This window comes from Alosa pseudoharengus, unplaced genomic scaffold (assembly GCF_046254945.1).
Source record: "Alosa pseudoharengus isolate Yale_2024_CS ecotype anadromous, Long Island Sound unplaced genomic scaffold, YU_APseudo_1.1 YU_APseudo_1.1_scf_9, whole genome shotgun sequence".
NCBI classification, from domain to species: domain Eukaryota; kingdom Metazoa; phylum Chordata; class Actinopteri; order Clupeiformes; family Clupeidae; genus Alosa; species Alosa pseudoharengus.
The window spans coordinates 22,724,692-22,740,195 of NW_027468881.1; the positions used below are offsets into that span (position 1 = coordinate 22,724,692).

General features: G+C 40.8%; 1 protein-coding gene across 1 annotated transcript; it reads right to left on the reverse strand.

Moving 5' to 3' along the window:
* Positions 1 to 6,588: 6,588 nt before the first annotated feature.
* LOC143115256 (transcriptional repressor CTCF-like) lies at positions 6,589 to 9,704 on the reverse strand. The gene is made up of 9 exons (XM_076277226.1): positions 9,656 to 9,704; positions 9,015 to 9,332; positions 8,654 to 8,824; positions 8,404 to 8,537; positions 8,164 to 8,284; positions 7,784 to 7,933; positions 7,393 to 7,553; positions 7,060 to 7,242; positions 6,589 to 6,750 (listed from the first exon to the last, which is right to left on the reverse strand). Exons 1-9 carry the CDS (start codon positions 9,702 to 9,704, stop codon positions 6,589 to 6,591), a joined length of 1,449 nt encoding a protein of 482 aa, XP_076133341.1.
* Between the last annotated feature and the right edge of the window lie 5,800 nt (positions 9,705 to 15,504).

A 15,504-nucleotide genomic window follows, 5' to 3' on the forward strand; every position in this document is an offset into this window, starting at 1 on the left:
TTGCGTGACGCTGCGTTGATGCAAGGATAATTGTCTTGTCGGCTATTTTTAGTTAATGAATAAAACGAAATTTGAAGAAAGAAAGGTGACCTCTATGGTAGATACAGTACGGCCATAGACATGACTGGTGCGGTTTTGCATTCACATGCCATAAAGTTTCGTCTCCCTCTTCAACCTAACTTTTTCCTTGTCTTCCAATGATTGGAGCTAAGTAGCCTATTCAATAATATGTTAGCTTTAATGGCGACCTAGCTAGCAATGCATCTGTAAGACCCTAGGCCTACATGATTTCTGTTCAGCAGTCCGAAATAGCTGTTTTCTAACCAACGCTCATTGAAACGGCAACCTCACTTCATGTTGATGGTCATCTCCGACTGTGTGGCAGGGGGGCGTTGTCACGCATGAAAACAGACTGGCAGATCAGTTACATAGCCTACGCAGATCGGTGCGCAACCGAGGACCATGGCGGAGAAGTTTTAATTTTAAACTCTCCGACGTTCTGCATCTAATAAGCTAACTATTCCGTCAGATAGCTATTTGTGTCAAAAGAAATACACTTACAATTTTAAGCATTTTCAAGCACTTTATCCGAAATGCAAGCACTTTTCAAACCTTGAAAACGCAACATTAAAATCCAAGCATTTTCAAGGATTTCAAGCACTTTATCTTGATAAAATACATTTCATTCAGCATGGTAACTCATGGTATTCAGATGATGTGCTGGTTATCAATGGGTTTGTGATTAACGCTTTTCAGGTGAAAAATGGAGCAAATAAATGTGATTATTGTCTTTAAACCTGATATAGATTAGCTTGCTAGATGGCGAGTTTTATGGCGTTATGAACTGAACCGTGGGCTGAAGTAGGCTAGTGTCCACGACTCGTGAACGAGGGGATTTCAGTTATGAATTTCAGGGGAAGCAGTAGGAGCAAAACCTAACCGTGGTAACGTTGGTTTTATATTGGACGTTGGATATTCGACACATTCGAAAAATCTATTTAGCACTGACTATGAGGGTCGAGTTTGTGTCAAACCAACTTTAATGTGTTTGAACAAGGCCTGCCTATATTACACAAAGCTTTTTTTGTCCAAAAACCCATGTTTTGGTTTTATGAATTTTTTATGCTGATAAAAGATTTCAATCTATTATGTGGCTTCACCTTTTGACCTACCCATGTCAAAACTCATCTGGTGAACTCGGATTACTGCTCTATATAGTACACAAAGCTTCTTTTTCCCAAAAACCCATTCTTTGATTTTTATAAATATTTTTAATGTAAAAAAAATGCTTTAAATCTAGTATGCGGCTTGACCTTTTCACCTACCCATGTCAAAACACATCTGTTGCACTCAGCTAACTGCCCTTCATTTCACAAAGCTTATTTTTTCTAAAAACTCACTCTTTGATTTTATATTATATTTTACTATTCAAAAATGCTATAAATCTATTATGCGGCTTGACCTTTTGACCTACCCATGTCAAAACACATATATTGCACTCAGGTAACTGCCCTACATATTACACAAAGCTTATATTTTTTTAAACTCATTCTTTGATTTTATATACATTTTTTACTATTCAAAACTTCTATAAATCTACTATGCGGCTTGACCTTTTGACCTACCCATGTCAAAACACATCTGTTGTACTCAGCTAATTTCCCTTCATAGTACACAAAGCTTCTTTCTTCCAAAAACTCTCTCTTTGATTTTATATTAATATTGTACTGTGACGGGGCGCATAGCTACCGTCACGGTAGCGATGCGCTACCTATGCCAGTTCTCAAAGACTAAGTGCAAATGTTGCCTTTATATGTTTGTCTAGTGTGTCAATGTGTTCCGTTAATCCTCATACTGTTTCCATATCATCTGTTAACCTAGCTATTCATCAAAACCCCCACAGTAATCCCGTAGCTTTCTAGTGCACACTTAACATCCGAAACTACGGTGATTTAATATGCTATAGCTACAACCATCAATACATCTCTTACTGTTTAAAACCATACCATTTACTTCACAATCATGACCGGGTACAATAATCACGCAACACATCTTTGTTAATTACGTGTCTGTTTATTTAGCTTAAAGGTAACATAGTTTCACATACCATCACAGTGTCTTACCGGCGTCTCCTGTTTGTCTGTGTGTTTGTTTAAAGGAATGTTTGCCGCGATTATCAAGCTTAAATGTCTTGAAATGACGCTAGGACTTCCAGGTCAATAGGAAGTGATAGGAAGTTAATTATTACTTTATTAGCTGCTAATTTATATTGTGGCTTGGCCAAATGTTAGCCTGAACCATATAAATAATATTACTCAATTTCTAGTGTTGTAGAGGAATGCATTCTTGCTGTTTTTAAGCTTAAAAAGCTTAAAAAATGTATATAAAATCAAAGAGGCAGTTTTTGGAAAAAAGAAGCTTTGTGTACTATGAAGGGAAGTTAGCTGAGTGCAGCAGATGTTTTTTGACATGAGTAGGTCAAAAGGGGAAGTCGCATAATAGATTTATAGCATTTTTTACAGTAAAAAAAATATATAAAATCAAAGAGGGAGTTTTTGGAAAAAAGAAGCTTTATGTATTATGAAGGGCAGTTAGCTGAGTGTAACAGATGTGTTTTAACATGGGTAGGTTGAAAGTGGAAGTCGCATAATAGATTTATAGCATTTTTGAATAGTAAAATATTAATATAAAATCAAAGAATGAGTTTTTGAAAAACAGAAGCTTTGTGTACTATATAGAGCAGTAATCCAAGTTCACCAGATGTGTTTTGACATGGGTAGGTCAAAAGGGCAAGCCGCATAATAGATTTGAAACATTTAACATTAAAAATTTTATAAAATCAAAGAGCAGGTTTTAGGGAAAAAGAAGCTTTGTGTCCTAGAAAGGGCAGTAAGCCGAGTTCAGGAGATGTGTTTTAGTATGGGTAAGTCAAAAGGTGAAGCCGCATAATAGATTAAAATCTTTCATCTGCATAAAAAAATCATAAAATCAAAACATGGGTTTTTGGACAAAAGAAGCTTTGTGTAATATAGGCAGACCTTGTTTAAACACATTAAAGTTGGTTTGACACAAACTCGACCATCGTAGTCAGTGCTAAATAGATTTTTCGAATGTGTCGAATATCCAAAGTCCAATATAAAACCAACTTTACCATGGTCAAAAACCTAGACTATTATAAGTTATTGTTGTTGTTACTGGTGCGTGGCTCTTCCCTTGCCAGCCCAGTCCTGTGCCACTATCACTGTAACAAACGGGACAGTGCAGTGGCACAAGCGGTAGGCGAGTGTGGCACGAGCGTGGACAGTGCCGTCTGTATGGTAGCCTACAGTAGAAGTTTTTGCTCCAACTGATAATCGATTTCAGGTTTCAGTTCATTTAGTTTTCAGTAATTTTACATTTCGTGTTGGTGTTCTTGGTGTAATAAGTTTGATTGCTTTGTCTGCCAAGTAATTTGTCAAATACATAGCGAAGTTTGCATGGAAGAGAGTGACGTGACAAGAGGACATTGCCTTTCATTAGGTCAGTGATCTTTGTAAGTAGGACAAATATCTTTTTTTGGATAACTGAAAAGTGTAGTCAGGTTAATAGGGCATAGGTCACTCTGAAAGTAATCCCCAACAAAATTATTCTTCATGTTGTTATTGTTATAGTTTTGTGTGGACTTGTGGCACCCCCAGCCTTGCAAATGGTTGGCTGTGTATGGGTAGCCTATGTAAAACTCTTGCTGGCCTCTTGCTGGAGATGGCCTCTTGCTTAGGTTTCTGCTACTTACTTAATGTGCTGTCCCAAGTATACACTGAGTGTTACCTGCTCTGTTCTCTCCCTCCATTCTCCACTGTGCCTGTTCTGCTTATCCAGGACCAAGGATGCAGAGGACAAGAAGGGTGTGCGATATATGACTGGAATGGACAAATAAGATATTTTTTTATGTTTGAGGTCCACACAATGGGGCCCTTACACAAAGGGAGTTGTGTTGATCCAGCATCTTCCACACCTCCCATAACACTCCTGACTCCAGCCAAATGTGTTGCATCCTCCTTACCAGATAGATAGATAGATACTTTATTCATCCCCAAGGGGAAATTCAAGAATGTCACCATGTCCCTCTTATAGGTGTACAGAGTATATGGAGAGCTGTCCATCCCTTCATAGTGTCTTTTGTGTAGTCCACACACAATTGTTGTTCATACTGAAATCTTTTTATTTTTTGGAAACCTAAATGAGTGTCAGACCTCCTTTTTATGTTGCAGTGTCACCATACCTTTCTCCCAGTCTTTTTTGCATTTGTTCCTGTTCTTGTTTTAAACACACATTGAAAACGTAATAAAACTTCTATTGAAAACCAAACATGTATCAGTCATCCTTTTCATGTTGTAGTCTCACCAGCCGGCTGAAATATAAGTTATAAGTATTTTAAAGTACCTATGTGTTTTTGACATGTTTATGGCTAGTCTTAAAATGTTACTACCAAGGCTTTGTGATGGCCACCTTTCTACTATTTCTCTAAAAGAGAACAGATTTAATGCATTGATCAAACTTTTAAAATGTAAGCTGTTAGGCTACTGAATGCTATTTATATATTTGATAGACGTTTATTGCTAGTCTTACAATGATCAAAGCTGTGTGGTAGATTGGGGGGGGGTACCATCATCTTCATCTCACCAAACGAACTGAAAAGGACACTGGATCTAATGTCCACATACAAAAAGGATACAAAATGCATAGCCTACGTTTTGACAATGTAAGTAAAGTATATGTAGCGTGATACAGGCAAATGTAGGAATCCAATAACAGCATATGCCCAGCAAGGAAACAAACGTTCAATGTTAGAACTACCAAAGAACATATTTTAGATCGATGTTGCAGAGCAATTATACTCGCAATATGTAATTGACACTATTAAGCATACTAACACGTAATAACACTCGTTTTTGTTTTGTTGTAATGTTTTCCGTTCAATAATGCACTTGCTTCTGTCTATCCCATTCAAATAACACTACACGCGAAGAGCTGTTTGGAACTGTTGAAGCGTACGTGAACCACGTGGCCACGACTTCAAAGAGTGTCGCAACTCTGCCGCTACCACCACGCGCATCACGCACTGTGCATAGGGCACCAAGTAGTCCACAGTTTAGCCTACATATACCGCTAAGTAGCTTTACTTCAAACTTTCCAACATTTACAATGTCAAAATGCAGCAACAGCATGTTACATGCAAGGATGATATGGGTCCTCTCAAACTCCACTATGCAGCAGATCTAATGTGATCCTTATGCTAGGCCTACTCTATTTATTTGGGAACGCATCTTGAGCGCCACGAGAGAGAGAGGGGTAGGTTCCAACTGCCTTGTCATTGTTAATAATTGATATCCCCTTTTTGATATAAGAAACTTTTTAAAGGAAATCACGAAGGCAACAAAGAGAAGGCTAGAGGAGATTTCTGAGTTATCTGGTTCCCACTACTGACCATTTATAAACTGCAAGAGGGCACTTTAACAGGCTACACTCACTGTGATTTGGAAAATGGACAAGGATATGAAGAGTGGCCTTTGCCTTTGTGTGGTGTTCTTCAATAATTCGTTTCCCTAAGCATTTACATGAATCACACGATATAAGGATTCCACTCAGACAGGCCATATTTGAATGGAGCTGGCAAAAAGGACTTAAAGTATTCCCTTAAAGTATGTGACTGCAACATTTAAACAAGATAAACAGTATCAAACTAGTTGTATTTTAATAGTAGTATTTTTCTTAAGAAATATACTATTATAAAGGGGGGGGGGGGGGGGGGCACCACAAAGCAGTTCTGCTTAGGGCACTCAAATGGCCAGCAGCGGCACTGGCGCACACTATGACTTCACACAATCTCACTCCAGCCAAACACCCGATGTTGACAATCCTACAAATACTGTACGTAAAATAGAACAGTGACATTATCAGCTTAGTTGCAACTACCTTTGTTTGTTCGGTGCGTTTACATGTCAGCAGAACAATGTTCTGCAGCATGAAAATAACTTGGGGAAAGGGAAGATAAGCACATCAGCTAGCGTGATAAAATGAAAGGAGAGTATGCAAAATGGGAAAGGATTTCAAAAATCATGAGGGTGTTACATGTGGAGAAAAAGAGAGAAATTTGGGAGTGATGAGGAAAATGGAGTCGACGGAGTAGGATAAGGAAGCAACAGTATATGATTAAGTGGCTGCTGTGAGGAAGGGAAAGGAAAATACAGCTAAGTACAAAATGCATCAACCTATAATTTTAAGAGCTTAACAAAACAAAGGGAAAAAAGAAAAGCAGTTTAAATGCAATTACATGTAGGAGGAAACATCGTTTTTAATTCAGCAGAAATGTTCGGATAGAGGACATCGTTTCCAATCTTTTTTATGTTACTAAAAAGAGCAACAAAACTTTATAGTCATTTCCCCCCCAAAAGCACTCCTTTTATTCAAACATCCATTGTCCACAATGTCTCCTTTTCAAAGCAACTTTACCCATAACAAACGTAGTCCTGACAAGAAACAGATCAGCTCACAACTTCCCATCAAAGTTCCCATCACAACTTCTCAAACTGCAGGTCTTTTAAAAACTTAAATGGATGGATGAATGGATGCCACTGTTCCTGGCCTGGTTGTCTGATGGTTGCCGCGCATCTTCCTCTTCCTGCCGCGGCCTTTCCTAGGAGGAGCCCTGTTTTTGCCACCGGTGGTGTCCTGGCCATTGCAGTTCTCTGCATGCCGGGCCATGGTGTTCTGGAACGAGACAGGCACCATGATGACTCGGTGTGCTTACTCAGCTTTAGATCGGTTCAATCATCAGATCAGTGAAGTAGATACACATTCATACTAACAGGGTAACACTGTTTAAACCTGCCTGTTAAGCAAACTTCCTACATATCAAGCTATTGCTTATATGGGCCACTGACACACAGGTGTCTGAAACATCTCACAGAATAACTCATTACTTCCAACGCATCCAATATCAAGAAACCCATCCAAATGGCAAAGTAACCAATCAATGAATCCATGACACTGGTCAGTGGAGGAGAGCCCTATTCTCACCCTGCGGGTGAAAGTTTTGCCACACTTGGTGCACACAAAGGAGGTGGGCACAAAGTTGGGGTCGTGGTAGCGGCGGAAGTGCACGTCCAGCAGCTGTTTCTGCCTGAAGGTCTTCTCACAGTGGCTGCAGGCGTACGGCTTCTCACCGGTGTGGGTGCGCTTATGCATCACCATGTGACGCTCCTGTTCACAAAAGAACGCAAGTTAAAATCACGTGTCAAATGGAAGTACAGTATGTGTAGGTTTCTATATCAAATGTGATATCATTATTGCTTTGGTGTCTTCCTATCCAATATGAATGTGAGCGTGGAGAGAGGGAGGAACAAATCTGACCTGTCGGCATGCGTAATCGCACTGGTTGCACTTGAAGCGTTTCTCGTTCTTGTGGGACTTCTGGTGCTGGGTGAGGGCGTAGCGCACGTGGAAGACGGCCTCACAGTAGCGACATTTCCGGCCCTGCTCGATGTACGAGTGCTGCTCACGCAGATGAACATCTGAGGGGGTGGAAAGGTGTGTTGGCTAAAGAGCAGGGTAAGGGTTCCACCAATGAGAAATGTGCTCAAAGAAATTGACCAAAGGGCTAACAAGAGGGAATCCTTTGTTGACCAGTAATTCATGAGTGGACTGAGCCAACAGCTACAGCACACAAACTACTGCATTTACAGGAAGTATAAACTTTGACTTTGCATTCTATAGTAAAAGTACAAGGATGGTGAATTCTTACTGAAGACACTCTTGCGGGCTATGACTGTGTCGCAGTGTGGGCAGTGAAACTTGTGTTTCTGCACAGTGTGTTTCTGCAAGATGTGCACCTTCATAGTGCCACTCTGGGTGAAGCGAGCGTGGCAGATGTAACACTCATAGGGTTTCTCCCCTGTTCCGGTGAGGAGAGGACAGTCAGATACCACTCAAAGGCAATAATTAATTACAGGAGATAAGAGACACACAAAACATCAGAGAGACAGATAGAGAGCGAGACAGAGAGATATGGTGGACAGAGAGGTACGGTTACCGACCGTCTCACAGTAAAGACAGTTGGAGCGAGCGAGAGAGAAAGACAGAGCGACGTTGAAGACCGAGAGTTGGTGCTGCTGACAGGCTCACCTGAATGTGCGGTCATGTGTCTCTTCAGCGTGTATGTGTTAGTGGAGGCATAGCTGCACAAGCTGCACTGGAAGGGGCGCTCTCCGGTGTGGGAGCGGATGTGGCGCTTCAGCTTACACACCTGGGGGACAACCAACAAATCGTCAGGGACAATGTCACACAATAGATCACAGAGGGATACATGAAAGAAAGAATGAATGAATGAATGAATGAATGAATGCAATAGGAATGACAACTCACCTCCACACTGGCGTAATCACACAGAGAGCACTTGTAGGGCTTCTCGTGGGTGTGCTTGTAACGTCGGTGCCTAACAAGTTCTCCACTGGTTACAAACGCCATCTCACAGTCAGTGCACTTGTGTGGTCTGGTGCCTGGCCAAGAAAAACACAAAGAGCCATCAAACACATCCTGACACATCCAGTTAAAAGAAAAAATGTATGCCTCTTCATTTTCATCTTGGGTCTTGAAAGCTGCATGTGTTGTGTACCTGTGTGTGTGTTCAGGTGGTTTCTCAGCAGAGTGACTGTCCTGAAAGCGCGGTCGCACAGGTTACATTGGTGGGGCCTCTCGTCCGTGTGGCTCTTCATGTGGCGGTCCAGGTTGGAGCGGCAGGGGCTGGTGTAGCTGCACAGCTCGCACTGGAATGTTTTCTTCACACCTACATGACACATTTGGGTTAGGCAGGAGTCTTTTCATAAGAAAATTACCCATCATCATTTATGACTAAGATCAAGGGGGATGACATTTCAGTTACTCAGTGACTTCCCCAATTCATGCTACACGCATTCTACTTTAGCACGTTCTAAAACAGCATGCCACTTAAAGATGGCTGTATTTTAGTAGCTCACCCTTCTTTTTGATTTTGGTGGGTTTGGGTGGATTCATGTTGCCCAACACCTTCTCTGTGTTGACCTCCGAGAGCAGGCCCTCCTGCTGCTCCTCCTCAAAGACGTGCCCAGGCACGTCCATGTCCTTGTCGTCCTTTACGTTGTAGTGCAGCTTGCTCTTCTTTGTCTTCTTGGCAGGGGGCTGGTAGTCAGGGTCTTTGGCCCAGGTGGGGTCCTCGTTCTGTGGTTCGGTGATCATCTCCTCACCCTCCTCCTGGACTTGGGGTTCCTCCTGTGGTTGGAGCTCGTCCTGCTCCAGTTGTTGATCATACAAGTCCGCTTAGAGGGTTAAACATTCTGTCCATCAACATCCATCAAATTATCTGCCTATCAACATCCATTAAACTTTCTGATTATCAACATCCATTAAACTATCTACATTCAACTTTTAAACTATCTACTTTTATACCATCAAAATCTATTAAACTGTGTATCAACATCCACTAAACTATCAGCCTATCAACATCCATTAAACTGTCTATCAGCAACTATTAAACTATCTATGTATCAACATGCATTAAACTATCCGTCTATCAACATTTTTTAAACTATCTACATTCAATTTTTAAACTATCAACATTTATTAAACTATGTATGTCAACTATGGCGACACAGCAGTGCCATAAAGCACTCGCACGATAAAACATGCATTCGGGCGTATTATATTATTTCACACTTGTAGATATTAACTGCACAAATTCTCTCTGCGCACGCACTCAGAGGAACTGTTTCCCACTAATGCAAGAAAACATATACAAAGAGCCTATTATCAACAGCAGCTTTGGGTCTAAGCACCATTTACAGACGCCACCTTGATCTTAAATGCAGATGCTTATGGTTTTGTAAGAAAGGGCAGTTTATTAGTCCCTGAGGTTGTAATCTCAAAACCTGAAGGTTAGCCAGATCCCTGGTCGTGTGGCAAGTGTGCACACAAGAATGGGTGTCCCTTTCGGGTAGCTGGTATCCGTTGTTGCAAGTACTGCAAATGCAATGGAGGCAATAGTTGTATAGCCTACCACTTGTTTTTCCATTTTCTATTTCATTTCCAAAATAGAATAATAAATGAACGCAAAAGTACATGGACCCGATTTGTCTATCAACAACGTTTAAACTATCTACATTCAAGTCATTCATTTAAACTGTCTATTTTTACACTATCAACTTTCATTAAACTATGCAACGACCATGTCTATCCTAGCAACACCTTAGTAATAATTTCTGCATTTTTGTTTTTTTAAGTATATTTTTTGGGCTTTTTTGCCTTCATTTTGACAGGACAGTGTAGAGTGACAGGAAGCAAGTGGGAGAGAGAGATGGGGTGGGATCGAGAAATGACCACAAGTCTGATTCGAACCGTATATGGTACGGGCGCTGTAGCCTGCTGCGCCACCGCATTTCTTTTTTAACTATGATATTTTACATCACAATTTTGGGGGTAACTGTAATTTAGTTAATTTATTGGGTAACAAAGTAAGGTAACGCATTACAATTCAAATTTAATTTATTTCAAAGTAATTTGTTCGCTTATTCCTGCGTTACTCACAATATTTCTAATATATTGACTTATTACTATTATTACTACTCCTCCACTTGCACTACTCCACTTGTACACTTGCACACTTTGCAACTTGTTGTTGTTGTCCTGTTGTCCTGAAAACACTTCTGAACACACTTCTGCTGCTCTTACATAACTTGCACCACTATGCCACTTGCATACTTAGGTCATACAGAACTACCTCAGCCATTTATTGGCCTGACTTTTGCACTATTATATTGACTGTCTACTGTATGCACAATTGCACAATTTCAACCCAAATTTTGCTGCTCTTATTTCTTCATTGTATGTGCCTTCTTATTTTTACTTTTTATATTGTTTACTTGAATGTTATGTTTGTCTGTGGACCTAATTGGTAAAATATGTCTTGTCTCCACCGTGGGATAGTGGGAAACGTAATTTCGATCTCTTTGTATGTCTTGACATGTGAAGAAATTGACAATAAAGCAGACTTTGACTTTGACTTATTTCCATAGCAGCACACAGTGGTTACTTATTTAAAATATAGATTAGCCTAAATACAATATTTCATTGTAGAGATGTCAGGGTTCCTACACATTTTCCATTTCAAAATTCCATACTTTTTCCATACTCAAATACTCCATACTCAAATTTCTTCTCGTTAGATTTTTCTGACCATATTCTTGACATTGCGACCACTTCTGGTTTGGGATAACTCGGTGAAAACAAAGGTATGGACAACTAAAGTGAATTAAAAAATGACACTTAATATTCGTCCATTTAGCTTGGTCATTTTTAGTTGTATCATAGTTGTATCTTGACGATGGGGACTGACAGTTAAGCTCACAACAGTAGGAATGGTTCATTATGACCTGAGTGAAGTGATTAGTACTGCAAATGCAATAGTCTGGAAACACAAATATTTCTCCAAACCCTTGTTTCTTTTTTCCATATTTATCCAGACCTGGAATTTACTCAAATCAAATTCCATACTTTTCCAGGTTTTCCATACTGCGTAGGAACCCTGAGATGTGCACAAGGTAGAGCACGCATTCTCTTCCTGCACCGCCCTCCCTCAAACAGGTTGGCTTCAGCCCGCACCACCCCTACGCAAATGAAAACAGTGGCTTGTGCAAGGACTGTTCATGCAGACTACAACTGGTGTGGGGCGCTGCTTGGGGTGTGTGTGTGTGGGGGGGGGGGGGTTAGGACGATTCTAAGGGCCCATCACTGACAGGGGCCCCCAGAGCAAGGCCGTCCTATCACAACGTTGTCAATCGCGTTGTACTACACTACTTTATTCAAACGTCTCTCTACCAAACTACCTGTAGGCTACCTTAATTTGCGGAGGACGAACATAAAGTAGCCGTTTGATAAATGAGCCAGTAATGGCGAAATAACCTTTAAGAAATAATTGTGGGGATGTGGGGATTTCTGGTTTATGTGAACACCTGCACTGGCAACCAGTGTGGCTTGTGTGACTGCAAGCGTGGTCACATGGGGCAGGTCACATGACTAACTAGGAAGTTATAAAGTTTGGTTTGTTGAGAGCTCACATTCTCTTGCTGCTGCCACCACTTGCTCTTTGTGACTGTTAAGGTCCCCTGTCAGGTAATGAATATGATGTTCCATGCTGTGTGTTTGTAGAACTCACTTCTCATGACTTGTTTTAACTTATCAGGGTGAATGCTAGAACCATGTGTTTCACTCTTCATGGAGGACACTGAGGTGACTGCCTGATTTTAAGATTTATGAGTGCTGGGCTACAGACACTGATGCTCTGGTAATTTGTTTTATATTTATGATCCTAGTTGTTTGTTTACATTGGTAGTTATAAATCAATTAACTATGTTTCTTTAAATCTGTAGCACTGGAATGTTCCTTTCTTCCTGTGTCACTGTGCTGTGGGGAGTAGTGAACGCTCTTGCAAAGTAGGCTTATATTTACTACATACTGTATGTCCATTGTGTAATTGTGCTGTGGAATGTACATGGTAACTAATATGTACCATTTCTTTTAAAAGGGACCAGGCCAGCCACTGTTTTACTGTTAGTTTTTGGGTTTGTTTGTTTGCTTTCATTTTGTTTGTCTTTTTGTTTGTTTGCATTGTCTCTCTGTAACTGCTGGGACTAACATCACTTGCTTAAGCTTGCACGCTTACAGCTCTTGTGCTGGGAGCTGGCTGTTCCTCTTTTGTCCGATCATATAGGCTGTCTTTGTACAAGGCCGGATCCGCAACTCAGTACTGCTCCTTTCGGGTTGGGTGCCACATGGAGGGAGATATTTTCTCGGTGTGTACTGGTAAACAACACGGTGTGGTATTTTGTAGTGGTATCCTGTAGTGGTATTTACTTCTTGTGTTTGCAGTGCTTGCCGTGTTGCATTCTTTTGTGGTGCTGGGTTTGCTGTCTCTCTCTCTCCCTCTCTCACCAGGGCCCCTCTCCAAGACGGGAGCTGTGTGTGCTGACCCGACCTTATTAGCCTGAGGAGTCTCAGCCAGTTATCCCATGCAGTCTTTCTTACTTACACACAACTTACATTCTGGATTGTATTTATACTATTTGTAATAAATTTGAGTATTTCGTATATGCCTTTTGTTCCTGTTCCTTTGTGGGGAAGGCCGAGAACCAGCCACGTGGCGGGTGGCGTAGTCAGAGTAGGTATTCTGCATGTCAGGTACCACATAATCTATACTGCAAAAATCAATGTTGTTGGGAATTTAAATGACCCTATCTAGCGGACGTTTAATAAGGCTACAAGCAATAGAGGCTTAGCAACCGTATGGCCCACATTCAGGTTCGTTAATTAATTCCCCCTACTTCCTAAGTCTGGCCTATCACCAGACCAAGCTCGCCGGACCGACCGACCGCAGATCGGGCTGGGTTTACCCAGTTTACCTACTTCCAACTCTTGACTGCACTGTAGCCAATTGACTGCAGGTTATTTATATTTTTCTGTAGGCTACAATAAACAAATGTATTTGTTTAACTATGCAAACTTTCCAACATTTACAGTGTCAAAATGCAGCAACAGCATGTTGCATCAGGATGATATGGGTCCTCTCAAACTCCACTATGCAGCAGATCTAATTTGAACCTTAAGCTAGGCCTACTCTTTAAAAGCTGCACCCTAGTTAGAGACCAACTCAAAAGTAAAGTAATGAAGTTACTTTCCAAAATGACTAATGAGTAAAGTAATTCCATTACAATTTAAAGTAGTAACTAGTAATGAGTAATGACCCCAACACTGATTTTCATGCACTGCTAATTCCTTGGAATTGATTTCCAGTTTCAAGTTAATCACTGATATAGCTATTGTGTCGTCTTAATCCAATGTGGTATCTAATACTAATCATGACAAGTAGCCCAAGTAACTTTAAGGTAATGTCACGTTAACTCATGTTAGCCATAAGCTTAGCCAGGATATAACTATCTTAATGTTAGCTACCATTGCTCCATTAACTACTGGTGGTTTTGCTAACAAAGTTATCGCAAGCCATAGGGTCGTTGCTAGTTGTCTGTTGCCCTCATTAGCTGCCCTGTGTCTCACCTGGTTACTCGTTGCCGGTGTTGTGTGCCTTCTGGTTTCTCCTTGACGTGCATGCGCTGTGCTCAGTGCTGCCGCTACCACCACGCGCATCACGCACTGTGCATAGGGCACCAAGTAGTCCACAGTTTAGCCTACATATACCGCTAAGTAGCTTTACTTCAAACTTTCCAACATTTACAATGTCAAATGCAGCAACAGCATGTTACATGCAAGGATGATATGGGTCCTCTCAAACTCCACTATGCAGCAGATCTAATGTGATCCTAGGCCTACTCTATTTATTTGGGAACGCATCTTGAGCGCCACGAGAGGGAGAGAGAAAGAGGGGGGTAGGTTCCAACTGCCTTGTCATTGTAAATAATTGATATCCCCTTTTTGATATAAGGGGAAACGTTTTAAAGGAAATCACGAAGGTGTGAAAAATATGGACCTTCATCTTGCATTTTTAAAAGATTAAACACTGTCCAGCTATTTGTTTGTTGAAAACAGTCTTTTTTAATTTAACAAACTGTTTTAAAATGGCTGTTACACATACAGCTTGCACATCTACATCGGTCTGCCTCCACACACCAAAATCCTGGACCTTTTGTAAGGCACCAGAGTGGGTGTCGCCCAATTAACCCATTACCCCACCTGCAGACAATTAGCAGTTAATAGTCCGACAGGCCATGTGCAAAAGTGCATTCAATTAAAACAGTGTCCTAAAACAGGGAAGATGTCAGCATCTTCACAGAAGGCAACAAAGAGAAGGCTAGGGGAGATTTCTGAGTTATCTGGTTCCCACTGCTGACCATTTATAAACTGCAAGAGGGCACTTTAACAGGCTACACTCACTGTGATTTGGAAAATGGACAAGGATATGAAGAGTGGCCTTTGCCTTTGTGTAATGGTGTTCTTCAATAATTCGTTTCCCTAAGCATTTACATGAATCACACGATATAAGGATTCCACTCAGACAGGCTATATTTGAATGGAGCTGGCAAAAAGGACTTAAAGTATGCCCTTAAAGTATGCCCTTAAAGTATGTGACTGCAACATTTAAACAAGATAAACAGTATCAAACTAGTTGCATTTTAATAGTAGTATTTTTCTTAAGAAATATACTATTATAAAGGGGCAGTTCTGCAGTTCCGCTTGGGGCAGTGTTTATCAACCTTTTTTGTGCCACGGCACACTTTTGACACTTAAAATGTCCCACGGCACACTAACATCCTGTGTGAAGAAAAAATAAACATACCATAGCCTAAAATGTCAAATAATCACAGATCACAGATATGGCCTTATTATGGCTTCTATGCAAGACCTGCTCAATAAAACAAGCGCCCTCTGTTTCATTTGTAGGTGACTATGTCTAATTTAATTGTTGTTATGAACTGGATATGTGAT

Excerpts from the sequence above, each read along its gene's own strand:
- LOC143115256 (XM_076277226.1), bottom strand. The coding sequence starts at position 9,704 with ATGCATGTTTTATCGTGCGAGTGCTTTATGGCACTGCTGTGTCGCCAT. Across the intron at positions 8,825-9,014 it reads CACCAAAATCAAAAAGAAGG|GTGTGAAGAAAACATTCCAG; the intron begins GTGAGCTACTAA and ends TGTGTCATGTAG. Across the intron at positions 8,285-8,403 it reads GTGATTACGCCAGTGTGGAG|GTGTGTAAGCTGAAGCGCCA; the intron begins GTGAGTTGTCAT and ends GTTGTCCCCCAG.